The sequence below is a fragment of the Diabrotica virgifera genome, chromosome 1, assembly GCF_917563875.1.
Source record: "Diabrotica virgifera virgifera chromosome 1, PGI_DIABVI_V3a".
In the NCBI taxonomy this organism is placed as follows: domain Eukaryota; kingdom Metazoa; phylum Arthropoda; class Insecta; order Coleoptera; family Chrysomelidae; genus Diabrotica; species Diabrotica virgifera.
This window is the reverse complement of record NC_065443.1, coordinates 277,257,303-277,274,037: the sequence shown is the minus strand read 5'-3', so window position 1 is coordinate 277,274,037 and position 16,735 is coordinate 277,257,303. Positions and strand designations below refer to the sequence as shown.

The 16,735-nt window shown below is 32.5% G+C and overlaps 1 protein-coding gene across 4 annotated transcripts in view; it reads right to left on the bottom strand.

The window, feature by feature from the left end:
• Window positions 1-16,735, bottom strand: part of LOC114327619 (zinc finger protein 235-like) — a 57,909-nt gene that overhangs the window by 24,714 nt on the left and 16,460 nt on the right. The window contains exon 2 of one of the 4 annotated variants that reach the window (XM_050650785.1): window positions 13,299-14,369. The exons of the other annotated variants lie outside the window; for them this stretch is intronic. Coding sequence (XP_050506742.1) covers window positions 13,486-14,369 — 884 coding nt within the window. The 3' untranslated portion in view covers window positions 13,299-13,485. Of the gene's footprint in view, window positions 1-13,298; window positions 14,370-16,735 lie in introns of those variants that run through there. 4 annotated transcript variants of the gene reach the window in all.

The following is a 16,735-nucleotide window of genomic DNA, read 5'->3' as shown; positions in this document are numbered from 1 at the left end:
TGGTAACTATATTCCGTCTCACGTTTTTCGTTCAGTAGGACTATATTACATCTCTTATAGTATTATTTGCTTTTTTCAACGACTGTAAATGTTTAACAATTTATCTTGGGACACATATTTAGACACAACAGGTAAATATAACTTCCTGCAACTTATTATAGAAGGGAAAATAGAAAGACGCGGCCTGGGTAGACGACAAATGACCTGGCTGCGCAACATCAAAGAATGGACAGGATTAGACTTTCAAAATCTAATAAGAAAAGCCAAAAATAGACAAGACTTTGCAGAAGTCATCGCCAACCTTCGCTAAGAAGACGGCACACAAAGAAGAAGAAGTAAAGGTTTACCGAAGTCAGCCATATTCTTTGGAAATTAATAAACTATTGTATTTTTTACGTTTTGTTTTATTATTGATCAATCAAGTGACATAAAGTGTACAGGGTGAGGCAAATAAAGGGCCTATTAGAAATATCTCGAGAACTAAAGGAATAAGAATCATGAAAATTTTAATTAAGTGGTTTTGAAGAGTCATCTATTTAATGAAAATATTTTCATCTATTTGCTACTTCCGGTTATACCGGAAGTTGCTTATAACTTCGTTTTTTTAAATGGGACACCCTGTATATTTTTACATTTTTGGATTCCCTTCGATGTCTTCTTTCTTAAAATACGAGGTTTTGTAATGTTATACAGGGTATTTTAAAAGATAATTACGTTTTTTTATTAATTTCGTAGCAAAATTCACACCCTGTAGAATTGTAGTAGTTTGACATCTAAAACTCTACCTACGTTCAAATGATTTTTAATATAGTCTACTATTGTTAGGAATCATTAGTATAGCTAAATTTTTAATTTCAGTATACAGGGTTGGTCGAAACTCGGAATGAGTATTTTCTAAGTTTTCTTAAATGGAACACTCTGTATTTTAGTATTGTAATGAAATGATATTTTATGGTACTTTTTTATTTCTTAAGCATTCCCTATACCTAACTGCTTTAATTTGTGCTTAATTGTTAATCGCACCAACAATCTTAACTATGTAGGTATTTTGATAGCTAAACCATTATTTGTAATTTTAAGGATCAGTCTGGATTAATATGTATTTATTTCTGAAAAATTATTTGTGATTGAATTTTTTCACGGCCAACCTAATAAAATTTTACGTATTTTTTGTTGCAATTAATGTTTAGCTTGAATCAGCAATAACTCACAAATTAAAGCAATTAGGTATAGGGAATACTTATAAAATAAAGAAGTACCATTAAATATCATTTCATTACAATACTAAAATACAGGGTGTTCCATTTAAGAAAACTCTATATTCATTCCGAGTTTCGACCAACCCTGTATACTAAAATTTCAAAATTAGCTATACTAATGATTCTTAACAATAGTAGACTATATTAAAAATCACTTGAACGTAAGCAGAGTTTTTAATGTCAAACTATTACAATTCTACAGGGTGTGAATGTTGCTACGAAATTAATAAAAAAACGTAAATATCTTTTAAAATACCCTGTATAATATTACAAAACCTCATATTTTAAGAAAGAAGATATTGAGGAGAATCCAAAAATGTAAAAATATACAAGGTGTCCCATTTAAAAAAACGAAGTTATAAGCAACTACCAGTATAACCGGAAGTTGCAAAGAGATAAAAATATTTTCATTTAATAGATCATCCTTCAAAACCCCTTCATTCCAATTTTAATGATTCTGTTGGCTTTAGTTCTCGAGATATTTCTAATAGGCCAGTTATCTGCCTCACCCTATATAAATCATTTATTTTAGAATTACTTTAGGAATATTTTAACCATTAATCTCTAGTGTGCGTACTCAAATGCTTCGATAATTTTAAATTTTCAGTAAACTGCTTGACGCCAATTTCATACTGATAATGGTTTTCTTTAGTGCATATTCTTAAATGCTTTTTCAAACTTGTTACTTCAGAAAACTACTCAAAACAAATTTAATACTTGCAGAAATTTTCCACAATCTGCAATCTAGTCTTAAATGTGCATTCAGCTTACTTGCCTGAATATGTTGCTAACTACAAATTTCCCATTTGGTAAGGCTCTTTCCAAATGGACACTCTCCTGAATGAATTCTCAAACACATGTGACAGCAAACGGCTTAAAGCAAATTTAACACTAAGCAGAAATCTAACACCTATGCATGCGGCTTTTCTCCAGTGTGTATCCTTAAATGCCTCCTGAAATTTCCTGCTTCACTAAATTTTTTAAAAAAATTTTGCACTTGTAAGGCTTTTCTCCAGTGTGTATTCTTAAATGATTTTTCAAATTTCGTGCTTCCCTGAACTCCTTAAAACAAATTTTGCACTTGTACGGCTTTTCTCCAGTGTGTATTTTTAAAGGCCTTTTCAAATTTCCTGCTCTACTAAATGCTCTAAAACAAATTTCGCACTTGTAAGCCTTTTCTCAAATGTGTATTCTTATATGGCTTTTCAATGATCCTGCTTCAGTAAATTGCTTAAAACAAATTTCACACTTGTATGGTTTTTCCCCAGTGTGCACTGTCGAATGTTTTTTCAAAGAACCTGCTTGACTAAATTGCTTAAAACAAGTTTCACACATATATGGTTTTTCCCCAGTGTGCACTCTCAAATGCCTTTTCAAATTACATAATAAAATAAATTCCCTCAAACACGTTTCACACTTGTACGAATTTTCTCGTGTACGTGTTACCAAAGATCTTTCGGATTTCGTTTTAAACTCGTTCTGACATAAATCTAAAATAAAAATCGAACTATAATACGTTGCATGCAGAAAAGGTAGATATAAACAAAGTAAAAACCACACCATGACAAAAGTTCAAGTGGTGATGGTAACTATTTCGTCTCACGTTTAGTATGGGCTCTTATGGACAATACTACACCTCTTTTACTATCCTTTGCTTTTTTCAACGACTGTAAAGGTTTAACATCTTATCTTAAACGCATATTTAGACACAACAGGTATAACTTCAACTTATTATAGAAGGGAAAATAGAAAGAAGACGCGGCCCGGGTAGACGACAAATGACCTGGCTGCGCAACATCAAAGAATGGACAGGATTAGACTTTTAAAGTCTAATAATAAAAGCCAAAAATAGACAAGACTTTGCAGAAGTCATCGCCAACCTTCGCTAAGAAGACGGCACACAAAGAAGAAGAAGTAAAGGTTTACCGAAGTCAGCCATATTCTGTGGAAATTAATAAACTATTGTATTTTTTACGTTTTCTTTTATTATTGATCAAGCAAGTGACATAAAGTGTATACATTATTTATTTTAGAATTACTTTAGGTATATTTTAACCATTAATCTCTAGTGTGCGTACTCAAATGCTTCAATAATTTTTAATTTTCAGTAAACTGCTTGACGCCAATTTCATACTGGTAAGGGTTTTCTTTAGTGCATATTCTTAAATGCTTTTTCAAACTTGGTACTTCAGAAAACTACTCAAAACAAATTTAATACTTGCAGAACTTTTCCACAATGTGCAATCTAGTGTCAAATGTGCATTCAGCTTACTTGCCTGAATATGTTGCTAACTACAAACAGTGGCGGCGCCTGGTGTAAAGTATTGGCGCTGCACACATAATATCAAGATATAAAAAGCCCTTGAGGCCCTATTTCCCTAGTTAAAAATTTATGTGTCGTCAAATTGTAAAAATCAAATGACCCTTTTAAAAAAATTACAATAAATAATGTATTTTATTGACTTAAAATTATAATTTAGTGTTTAAATGTTACAAACAAGTTTTGTAACGAAAGTCAAGTCGCCTGTTACTTTTTTAGGAAAATTCTTCAATAAGCAATTCAGTAAAATTTGAAATTTCTTGAATCATTTTTTTTTTATTGAAAACGTTGTGAGTGCTGTTAGTCGATCTTAGCCAATAGCCATTCTAAAGGCTGTATGACACTATGCATTTTCTTGTATCATTTCTAATATCGTTTCTGATATGTCAAAAAATGTATAGTGTCATACACAGATACAAGAAACGATATCAGAAACGATACAAGAATTTGTGTCAGGCACAGATTCTTGTACAATAACTGCGCCAATTTCTGCGCAAAGAGCAAAAACGTAAAACCTGCTGGTAAAACTTCTAAATGTCATAATGGCGGCTGAAAATAAGATCATATGATTTATGTCTTGATGAATTTATTTGTGTTTTGTAGGTATTATTTATAAATATTTTATTGATACTTAATATACCGTTTGGTATGGACTACTGTTCTACTAATAACCATATATTTAGAATAACTTTGGGTTTCATATTGCATAATTTTTTAATAGAGGAAAATACAATAGTTCCAATTTGGATCAAACTGAAGATAATTATAATGCAAATATTTTAGCGCAAATATCAAAACAAAATAAAAAACACAAATAATCAACAGTCAACGTAAAAATTCTAGTTATTATAACATTAAAATATTTGTTTTTAAAAGTTTATAAATTTTATAAAATCCTTAAAATCAGCTGTAGACGCAGTACTACCATACCAATGTAACGTGACAGGGTGACAAACAAAATTTCGACCAATCACGTGCCGAATTTCATACAGTTTTCGATACAAGAACTTGTATAGTGTCATACAGGGCACAAATGTACGTACAAGAAATGATACAAGAAAATGTATACAAGAAACGATATCAGAAACGATATTAGAAATGATACAAGAAAATGTATAGTGTCATACAGCCTTAAGGAAAGTTTTGGTTTTGATACGTTTCAATGCAGAGAAACATCGTTCTGTTTCTGCAGTTGTCACTGGCATCGTAACAAGTAATTAAAGAATTCAAATTATTTCAGAAAAATCATCTTGTAATTATTTTCAATCAAAAATTTATGTAAGTGGACTGCCCCGGATAGTTAAAATCGGGTTTTCTATTTTGTTTTTATGATTCCTCTTCTCCAAATATGTAGAACACAACGAAAGCGGTAAAAAGTATTGATATTAGTAGCACCTACAGAGTGACGGCTCGTGATTTTTTCAATAGGGGAGGCTATACCTAACTTTAAATTATCTAGACAAATTTGCACTAGCAAAAAAAAAGAATGTTTGTGTACTTTGTACGCACGTAAGAAGTTATACTTCTACTACATATTATGTGATTTTTAAGACAATACCAAAAATTTAAAAAAATTAAAGAATAAAACGCACACAAACACATTGAAAAATACCACAAAGAAAAAATGATTTCTGAACGATAATAATTGTTGGCAAAAATTTTAAATACGCATTTTCTGAAAAAAAAATTATATAACAAATATAATTACAATCATAAAATGCATAAAAAAATAAAAACTTGCATCGGGAATCGAACCCGTGAATTTCGGGGCGCTTTGATTCGTAATCGAAGCCTAGACTCACTCGTCCAATTCCACATTATTTGTCATGTGGAAAAATAGGGTAACTGAACGTTTTACTGTTTGACAGTTGTTTTGAATATAATTAAATTATGTTCTTAAATTTTGTGGAAGAAAATATTAAAATATAACAAAACAGTAAGAAAACAATATATTAGATGAAGATTGGTAGAACTTTTGTTGGTAATCAAATTAAGTATGTAAATCAAAGCATTACATACCTACTAGATAAATAAATCTACGCCAAAAAATCATAATTTAAAAATAAAAATCGGACCTAATTTGGGATTTCTCTCTAAAATCCCCATTCTTGAGAAAATAAATGTACAGTAGAGCGTCGATTATTCGAACGTCGATCAACCGAACTACCGCTTATTCGAACTATCGACTCCCGCGTCCCGCACTCGAATACCGAGCAAGCGTTAGTAATTGACGCTTAAAATATCTTCAATTTTCTTCAATATTGTATCCAAAAATAATTATGTTGTTGCAAAGACTGCACTTTTTTGTTTAGTTGCTAGTTGTCATTATCAAGATATAAATAAATATGTAGGTATATACAGGGTGTAACGAAAATACAGGTCATAAATTTAATCCCATATTCTGGGACCAAAAATAGTTTGATTGAACCTAACTTACCTTAGTACAAATGTGCATATAAAAAAAGTTACATCCCTTTGAAGTTACAAAATGAAAATCGATTTTTTCCAATATATCGAAAACTATTAAAGATTTTTTATTGAAAATGGACATATGGCATTCTTATGACAGTAGCATCTTAAGAAAAAATTATAGTGAAATTTGGACACCCTATAAAAATTTTATGGGGGTTTAGTTCCTTTAAACCCCCCCAAACTTTTGTGTACGTTCCAATTAAATTATTATTGTAGTATTATTACTTAAACACAATATTTTTAAAACTTTTTTGGCTCTTAGTACTTTTTCGAAAAGTCAGTTTTTATCGAGATATTTTGAATATTTGTCAAATCCACCACATATTTGTATATGGTTAAGTACGATTATGGAGACTTGGTAATATGAAAATTTATGTATGATTTACATTTTTAGGTATATTTTGAACCGTATTAAAAGAGAAGCTATATCTCGATAAAAGGTGCCTTGTCGAAAAAATACAAAGAGGCAAAAAAGTTTTAAAAACATTGTGTTTAACTAATGGTATCGCAGTAATAGTTTAATTGGAGCGTACACAAACATTTGGGGGGTTTAAAGGAACAAAACCCCCATAAAATTTTTATTTAAACATATTAAAAAAGAAGCCGCAACTCGATAAAAACTGTCTTATCGAAAAAATATTAACAGCCAAAAAAGTTTTAAAAATATTGAATTGAACTAATGGTACCACAATAATGATTTAATTGGAACGTACAGAAAAGTTTGGGGGGGGTTTAAGGGAACAAAACCCCCATAAAATTTTTATGGGGAGCACAAATTTCATTGTAATTTTTCTTTAAGATGCTCCTGCCATAAGAATGCCACATATCTATTTTCATTAAAAAATCTCTAATAGTTTTCGATATATTCGAAAATATCGATTTTCATTTTGTAACTTCAAAGGGCTATAACTTTTTTTATGTGCATATTTGTACTAAGGTAAGTTAAGTTCATTCGAACTATTTTTGGTCCCAGAATATGCGATTTAATTTATGACCTGTATTTTTGTTACACCCTGTAAATATGGCTTTTATTCACTTGTGGATAAATATGTATGACTATAAATATGTATCAATATATTGTAGTTCGATTATCCGAACAAATCGGTTTTCCGAACACCTATGTCCCCCAATTAGTTCGGATAATCGACTCTCTACTGTATTTCAACCTAATCCAAATGTATAATTACAATATGATTATAATAAAAACTACTTACCAAATTAGAATGAGTTTTCCTTGTCCAAAATAGTCCAAAAGTCCAAAAATATAGGTATATGAAAACTATTTAAAAAGGCAGTATAACTATTAACTAACTTTTGTTTGTTGTTTCTTTTCACACAAATTTTAAAACGCAACAACCATAAATAATCAAACTACAGCTCTGCCACAGCCGCCATATTGAATAATTTTTGACATGTCATTTGAACATCCAATCAGAACAAAGTTATAATGCGCATGCGCCGGGATCATAGGTTTTAACATATAAAAATTCACCCTCATATCGCCGGTAAAGAAGTATAACTTCAAAAATCCGCCAAAAAAATCTAATTTAAGGCCCCATTTTTTTGACCATTTTTTATTTACATTTTATAATATCATATCATTTTAAAAATAGTTAGTATAATTGTAAAAGTGTATTACCAAAGTTTGTGTCGTTTATTTGTTAACAATTCTATCTCTGTAAGCAGATATGCATATCAAAATAAATACAGATTTGAAGTTTTGCAGTCCATACAGGTTGAAGGTTTACATTGTTTAAGATACTCAACTGAATTTTTTTAATTCTAAAAGCGGTTTACTCTGCGAATGTAAAAACACGGTAAATTACCGATATTTTGCTTTGCATTACAGATATCGGAAAAAGTTATTTAAACAAGTTGTTCCAAATATTATTATAATCCCACATACCAAATTTCATCACAAAATTCGCACTTTTAGTTTTTTCATTATTTGTAGTCAGGATCCTAAAATCCGCAGAGGCTGCTGGCCGAAAAATCTCACTTGTCCGATCTCCGGGCAGCGTATGCGTTAAGCGATGTGCAGCTCTAAGGAGACCGGGTCTCCTTAAACGCTGCTGGGCTACGCGGAGTATTAGCAAGTGAGATTTTCCGGCCAGCAGCCTCCTCTGCGATTTTAGGATCCCGACTACAAGTAATGAAAATACTAAAAGTGCGAATTTTGTGCTGAAATTTGGTATGTGGGGTTAGAATATTATTTGGAACAATTTGTTCAAATAACTTTTTGCGATATCTCTAACGCGAAGCAAAATAGCAAAGTAAACAAAACAGTGTAGCGTGTGTAAAAAATTTATGGGGAGGCTAAGCCTCCCTTGCCGCCTCTGACCAGCCGCCACTGCACCTACACAATCAGTAAGTTTTTTCACAAATCTCCATGTTAAATGATCTTTTATAATCCCGACCTTTGCTCTTTGGTACATTCTTAATTAAGAAACTTGGTTTAGATATTTTTAATTGTTCTTCTAAATATAATGAAGAAAATTTAATTGATGTTAAATATTCCACGCTAACTTTCACATCCACAAATCCCTCCATTCTTAATATTGCTCCGAAATTCGAACTTTTCACAAAAACAAAATTTAAATGTACATGTGCCGTGCACGTTAAAAACACCATATAAGGTCACATTCAATTTGTGCTCTTGTGGCCATCTAAACTTGTGGGCTATAGCGGGAAGCGGGGAGTGTGGTGAGTTTATTTTGTCCTATGATAAGTCATCGGGATAGGAGCCACCGTAAGAGCGGTGAACGAGATGGTTCCGTCTAAGGCCTCGCATTCGTGAAGTTTCCTCGTCGAAACAGAATAAAAATAATTAAATATATAAACTCCTTGGATCTGCTATTTGTGATTTTAATTACTGTATAGTTAGATTAAAATGTTATTTATAGAATGATAAACTTTAATATGAATGTTTGTGTGAAAATAATTTTGGGGGTTCACGTGCACATGTGCACTTATGGAGAAACCGCCACTGACTACAAATTTCCCATTTGGTAAGGTTCTTTCCAAATGGACACTCCTGAATGAATTCTCAAACACATGTTACAGCAAACGGCTTAAAGCAAATTTAACACTAAGCAGAAATTTAACACTTATGCATGCGGCTTTTCTTCAGTGTGTATCCTTAAATGCCTCCTGAAATTTCCTGCCTCATTAAATTGCTTAAAACAAATTTTGCACTTGTAAGGCTTTTCTCCAGTGTGTATTCTTAAATGATTTTTCAAATTTCCTGCCTCCCTGAACTCCTTAAAACAAATTTTACACTTGTACGGCTTTTCTCCAGTGTGTATTTTTAAATGATTTTTCAAATTTCCTGCTCTACTAAATGCTCTAAAACAAATTTCGCACTTGTAAGCCTTTTCTCCAATGTGTATTCTTATATGGCTTTTCAATGATCCTGCTTCAGTAAATTGCTTAAAACAAATTTCACACTTGTATGGTTTTTCCCCAGTGTGCACTGTCGAATGTTTTTTCAAAGAAACTGCTTGACTAAATTGCTTAAAACAAGTTTCACACTTATATGGTTTTTCCCCAGTGTGCACTCTCAAATGCCTTTTCAAATTACATAATAGAGTAAATTCCCTCAAACACGTTTCACACTTGTACGAATTTTCTCGTGTACGTGTTACCAAAGATCTTTCGGACTTCGTTTTAATCTCATTCTGACGTAAATCTAAAATAAAAATCGAACTATAATACGTTGCATGCAGAAAAACCAGATATAAACAAAGTAAAAACCACACCATGACAACAGTTCAAGTGATGATGGTAACTATATTCCGTCTCACGTTTTTCGTTCAGTATGGGCTCTTATGGATTATATTACATTTCTTTTACTATTATTTGCTTTTTTCAACGACTGTAAAGTAGTGATGTTGAAAAAGCAACTATTCGTTACAAAGTACTCGTTACTTACGAATACCGAAAGTAACGATTACTATACAGAGAGACAAATCGTTACTTTGATTACTCTGATTACTTCGTTACTTCGTACCAAACGTATCAGAGCTAGTAACGACTATTGTATCTACTTTGATTACTCTGATTACTTCGTTACTTCAAACCAATCGTATTAGAGCGAGTAACGACTGACTATCTTACCTACTTTGATTACTCTGATTACTTCGTACCAATCGTACCAGCGCGAGTAACGACCATTGTATCTACTTTGATTACTTCCTACTTCGTGAAGGTCGTTGTTATATCGGAATACCTATACAAAATACCTACCTACCGAGAAATACGATTCTCGATATGATTACCGGTATTCAAATACAAAAGTAACAAAAGTAATCATAGTAATCAAATCATTTTTATCCCTTAAACAGATCGGTGAAGGTCGTTGTTATATCGGAATACCTATACAAAATAGCTAGCTACTGAGAAATACGATTCTAGATATGATTACCGGTACTCAAATACAAAAGTAACAAAAGTAATCATAGTAATCAAAGTAACGAATACTGTAAATGATTACTTTATACAAAATACCTACCTACTGAGAAATACGATTCTCGATATGATTACCGGTACTCAAATACAAAAGTATCAAAAGTTAATAATAGTAATCAAAGTAACGAATACTGTAAATGATTAATTTATACAAAATACCTACCTACTGAGAAATACGATTCTCGATATGATTACCGGTACTCAAATACAAAAATAACAAAAGTAACCATAGTAATCAAAGTAACGAATACTGTAAATGATTACTTTATACAAAAGTAACGATTTGCAAGGAATACTCGAAAGTACCTATAATCAACATCACTACTGTAAAGATTTAACATTTTATCTTGATCACATATTTAGACACAACAGGAATAACTTCCTGCAACTTATTATAGAAGGGCAAATAGAAAGAAGACGCGGCTCGAGTAGACGACAAATGACCTGGCTGCGCAACATCAAAGAATGGACAAGATTAGACTTTCAAAGTCTAATAAGAAAAGCCAAAAATAGACAAGACTTTGCAGAAGGTCATCACCAACCTTCGCTCCCAAAGAAGAAGAAGTAAAGGTTTACCAAAGTCAGCCATATTCTGTGGTAATTAAAAAACTATTGTATTTTTTACGTTTTCTTTTATTATTGATCAAGCAAGTGACATAAAGTGTATACATTATTTATTTTAGAATTACTTTAGGTATATTTTAACCATTAATCTCTAGTGTGCGTACTCAAATGCTTCGATAATTTTTAATTTTCGGTAAACTGCTTGAGGCCAATTTCATACTGATAAGGGTTTTCTTTAGTGCATATTCTTAAATGCTTTTTCAAACTTGTTACTTCAGAAATCTACTCAAAACAAATTTATTACTTGCATAAATTTTCCACAAGGTGCATACAGCTTACTTGCCTGAATATGTTGCTAACTACAAATTTCCCATTTGGTAAGGCTCTTTCCAAATGGACACTCTTGAATGAATTCTCAAACACATGTTACAGCAAACGGCTTAAAGCAAATTTAACACTAAGCAGAAATCTAACACTTATGCATGCAGCTTTTCTCCAGAGTGTATCCTTAAATGCCTCATGAAATTTCCTGCTTCACTAAATTGCTTAAAACAAATTTTTCACTTGTAAGGCTTTTCTCCAGTGTGTATTTTTAAATGATTTTTCAAATTTCCTACTTCACTGAACTCCTTAAAACAAATTTTGCACTTGTAAGGCTTTTCTCCAGTGTGTATTTTTAAATGCCTTTTCAAATTTCCTGCTTCACTAAATTGTTTAAAACAAATTTTGCACTTATAAGGCTTGTCTTTGTTAGTCTTAAATGCTTACTCAAACTTCCTGATTGAGTAAATTGCTTAAAACACATTTCGCACTTATAAGGCTTTTCTCCCGTGTGTATCCTTAAATGATTTTTCAATTCGTCATCTCGACCAAATTGCTTAAAGCATATTTCGCACTGGTAAGGCTTTTCTCCACTGTGTATTCTTATATGATTTCTCAAAGTTCCTGGTTAACCAAATTGCTTAAAACAAATTTAACACTTGTATGGTTTTCCCCAGTGTGCACTCTCAAATGTGTTTTCAAACTGCCTGCTTTACTAAATTGCTTAAAACAAATTTTACATTTGTATGGTTTTTCTCCAGCGTGCACTCCCAAATGAAATTTCAAATGACCATTTTGACTAAATTGCTTAAAACAAATTTCACACTTGTATGGTTTTTCTCCAGTGTGCACTCTTAAATGAATTTTCAAATGACCATCTTGACTAAATTGCTTAAAACAAATTTCACACTTGTATGACTTTTCCCCAGCGTGCACTTTCAAATGTATTTTCAAAGAACCTGCTTCAGTAAATTGCTTAAAACAAATTTCACACTTGTATGGTTTTTCCCCAGTGTGCACTCTCAAATGTTTTTTCAAAGAACCTGCTTGACTAAATTGCTTAAAACAAGTTTCACACTTATATGGTTTTTCCCCAGTGTGCACTCTCAAATGCCTTTTTAAAATACTTAGTTTAGTAAATTCCCTCAAACACGTTTCACACTTGTACGAATTTTCTCGTGTACGTGTTACCAAAGATCTTTCGGACTTCGTTTTAATCTCGTTCTGACGTAAATCTAAAATAAAAATCGAACTATAATACGTTGCATGCAGAAAAACCAGATATAAACAAAGTAAAAACCACACCATGACAACAGTTCAAGTGATGATGGTAACTATATTCCGTCTCACGTTTTTTGTTCAGTATGGGCTCTTATGGACTATATTACATATCTTTTACTATTATTTGCTTTTTTCAACGACTGTAAAGGTTTAACATTTTATCTTGATTACAAATTTAGACACAACAGGTATAACTTCCTGCAACTTATTATAGAAGGGAAAATAGAAAGAAGACGCGGCCCGAGTAGACGACAAATGACCTGGCTGCGCAACATCAAAGAATGGACAAGATTATACTTTTAAAGTCTAATAAGAAAAGCCAAAAATAGACAAGACTTTGCAGAAGTCATCACCAACCTTCGCTCCCAAAGAAGAAGTAAAGGTTTACCAAAGTCAGCCATATTCTGTGGAAATTAATAAACTATTGTATTTTTTGCGTTTTCTTTTATTATTGATCAAGCAAGTGACATAAAGTGTGTACATTATTTATTTTAGAATTACTTTAGGTATATTTTAACCATTAATCTCTAGTGTGCGTACTCAATGCTTCGATAATTTTTAATTTTCAGTAAACTGGTTGAGGCCAATTTCATACTGATAAGGGTTTTCTTTAGTGCATATTCTTAAATGCTTTTTCAAACTTGTTACTTCAGAAAACTACTAAAAACAAATTTATTACTTGCATAATTTTTCCACAATGTGCATTCAGCTTACTTGCCTGAATATGTTGCTAACTACAAATTTCCCATTTGGTAAGGCTCTTTCCAAATGGACACTCCTGAATGAATTCTCAAACACATGTTACAGCAAACGGCTTAAAGCAAATTTAACACTAAGCAGAAATCTAACACTTATGCATGCAGCTTTTCTCCAGAGTATCCTTAAATGCCTCCTGAAATTTCCTGCTTCACTAAATTGCTTAAAACAAATTTTACACTTGTAACGCTTTTCTCCAGTGTGTATTTTTAAATGCCTTTTCAAATTTCCTGCTTCACTAAATTGTTTAAAACAAATTTTGCACTTATAAGGCTTGTCTTCACTGTGTAGTCTTAAATGCTTACTCAAACTTCCTGATTGAGTAAATTGCTTAAAACACATTTCGCACTTATAAGGCTTTTCTCCCGTGTGTATCCTTAAATGATTTTTCAATTCGTCATCTCGACCAAATTGCTTAAAGCATATTTCGCACTGGTAAGGCTTTTCTCCACTGTGTATTCTTATATGATTTCTCAAAGTTCCTGCTTGACCAAATTGCTTAAAACAAATTTGAAACTTGTATGGTTTTTCCCCAGTGTGCACTCTCAAATGTGTTTTTAAACAACTGCCTGCTTTACTAAATTGCTTAAAACAAATTTTACATTTGTATGGTTTTTCTCCAGTGTGCACTCCCAAATGAAATTTAAAATGACCATTTTGACTAAAATGCTTAAAACAAATTTCACACTTGTATGGTTTTTCCCCAGTGTGCACTCTCAAATGTTTTTTCAAAGAACCTGCTTGACTAAATTGCTTAAAACAAGTTTCACACTTATATGGTTTTTCCCCAGTGTGCACTCTCAAAGGCCTTTTTAAAATACTTAATTTAGTAAATTCCCTCAAACACGTTTCACACTTGTACGAATTTTCTCGTGTACGTGTTACCAAAGATCTTTCGGAGTTCGTGTTAATCTCGTTCTGACATAAATCTAAAATAAAAATCGAACTATAATACGTTGCATGCAGAAAAAGCAGATATAAACAAAGTAAAAACCATACCATGACAACAGTTCAAGTGATGATGGTAACTATATTCCGTCTCACGTTTTTCGTTCAGTATGGGCTCTTATGGACTATATTACATCTCTTTTACTATTATTTGCTTTTTTCAACGACTGTAAAGGTTTAACATTTTATCTTGGACACATATTTAGACATAACAGGTATAACTTCCTGCAACTTATTATAGAAGGGCAAATAGAAAGAAGACGCGGCCCGAGTAGACGACAAATGACCTGGCTGCGCAACATCAAAGAATGGACAGGATTAGACTTTCAAAGTCTAATAATAAAAGCCAAAAATAGAGAAGACTTTGCAGAAGTCATCGCCAACCTTCGCTAAGAAGACGGCACCCAAAGAAGAAGAAGTAAATGTTTAGGGTAAAGTCGGGTAATGGCAGACACGCGGCTAAATCCGGACACATTATATTTTGGCCAGACTAACTCTAATATTTACTTTGCCGCGCTAAGTGTAGCAATACACAAGGTCAGTCGTCTGACAAGTTTTGAATTGAGTAGTGCTACGCTTGTAAATTTCTCAAACGAAAAGTGATTTCTTGAGTGTGCATTAGAACAAACTGTGCTTTTTAAAGGTAGGTAAATATTTTTAAGTATTGCAATATTTGTCTCTCCAGTGCAGGTATTTGAATGTGATTCTTTAGTGAGCATTTGAACATAATTATATTCATTAATTCCTTATGAGATCGCCGTTATAACCTAATATTTTTGAACATGCATTTCGGCTAATACCGGACACATGATTTTGGTTAATGGCGGACAAGCGGTTAATTGCGGACTGACCCCTTTTCTTACCTGCAGCGACTCTGAATGATAGCAAACCGAATGAAGAGACCGAAAATAATTTAAATATTACACGTGTTCAAAAGGAGAATGAAACAACTTCTGAAAAATCATCAACTGAAGTCAAATTCCGTTCAACAACTGAGAAATCTCCCATTCCTTTGACTTCAACTAACAATGAGAACAAAGCGTCAGCTTAAGTAAATAAGACAGAAAACGATGCTGTAGGAACCAGTTTTGCAGAAATATTAGCATTGCCTTGTACATCGGAAACAAAATAGAAGACTCGAAACAGCAAAAAACAACACTCTACAATTTTTACTTAACACCATTTAAAGCAGAACTAGAAGAAAAATGTCTAAACAAAGTTGACTCTTCAAAATGAATTATTGCGAAAAGAAGAATTGTGGAAGAAAAGCAATCCGAGAAGCAAGAAAAATCTAAGAGAAACAAAGGTAAAGTGAACTAGGCGGACGAAACTGATCAGGAAAAAATTTTTTGGGACAGTGAAGAAGACAAAGATATTAATGAAGATATTTGCTTAGTCTGAGGAGAATTTGGAAAAAAAACAACGAGGTGTGGATGGGATGTACATTATGTGCACTTTGGGCTCATAAAGCATGTACTGATGCACAAAATAGTTATTTTCCTAACTAGTGCGGAAAGTGATACTTTCACGCACGAGACTGCCGTTGACCCGAACGACGCGATAGCGGAGTTCGGGCAAGCAGTCGAGTGCGAGGAAGACACTTTCCGCATGAGTTAGGAACAATATTTTTTCTAGGGCCGTACGTTTGGATAAAAGCCACAAAAAATAGAGTTCTATCAATTTTTATTTAGAAGTGAAAATACACAAATTAATTCTTTGACAAGGTTGTCAAAACCAAACTTTCAATATAATGGGTTACCACGACGACGATATTGGTTTCCATGACGACGATTCAAAACCATTGTAATTGTCTACTTTTAAATATTAAGTATGTCAAAATAATTTTATATCATCGAATTATCGCGCTAATTTCATTAAAACATGAACACAATAAGATAAATTTGAAATAAATTAGTAAATAATATCTAAATATTAGTTTATTGCATGTATTATAATATATTATAATGCCATATTACAAGATATTTTACTTTCCCGCACGCCGTGCGGGAAAATGTACTTTCACGCATGCCGTGCGGGAAAGTGCCACTTTCGGAAACGAAATGCGTGCGTGAAAGTGGCCCTTTTAGCACGGCCGTAGAAAAAAATATTTGTGTGTGACTTTTGCCAATAAAATTGGGATACGGCTAATAGCGGCCCTCTGACGCCATTACCCGACAAGCATGGCTAAAACCGGACACAACTGTATTTTTTTAATGTTTATTACATTAGTTTTATCGTTGCTTATGCTGTTTTTTAAATAAAGTATCAATAAGTAGTCTTTATCATTTAATTTGCACATATTTTAAATACTATGAAGTAATAATTGATATTTTTATAAGTAAAATAC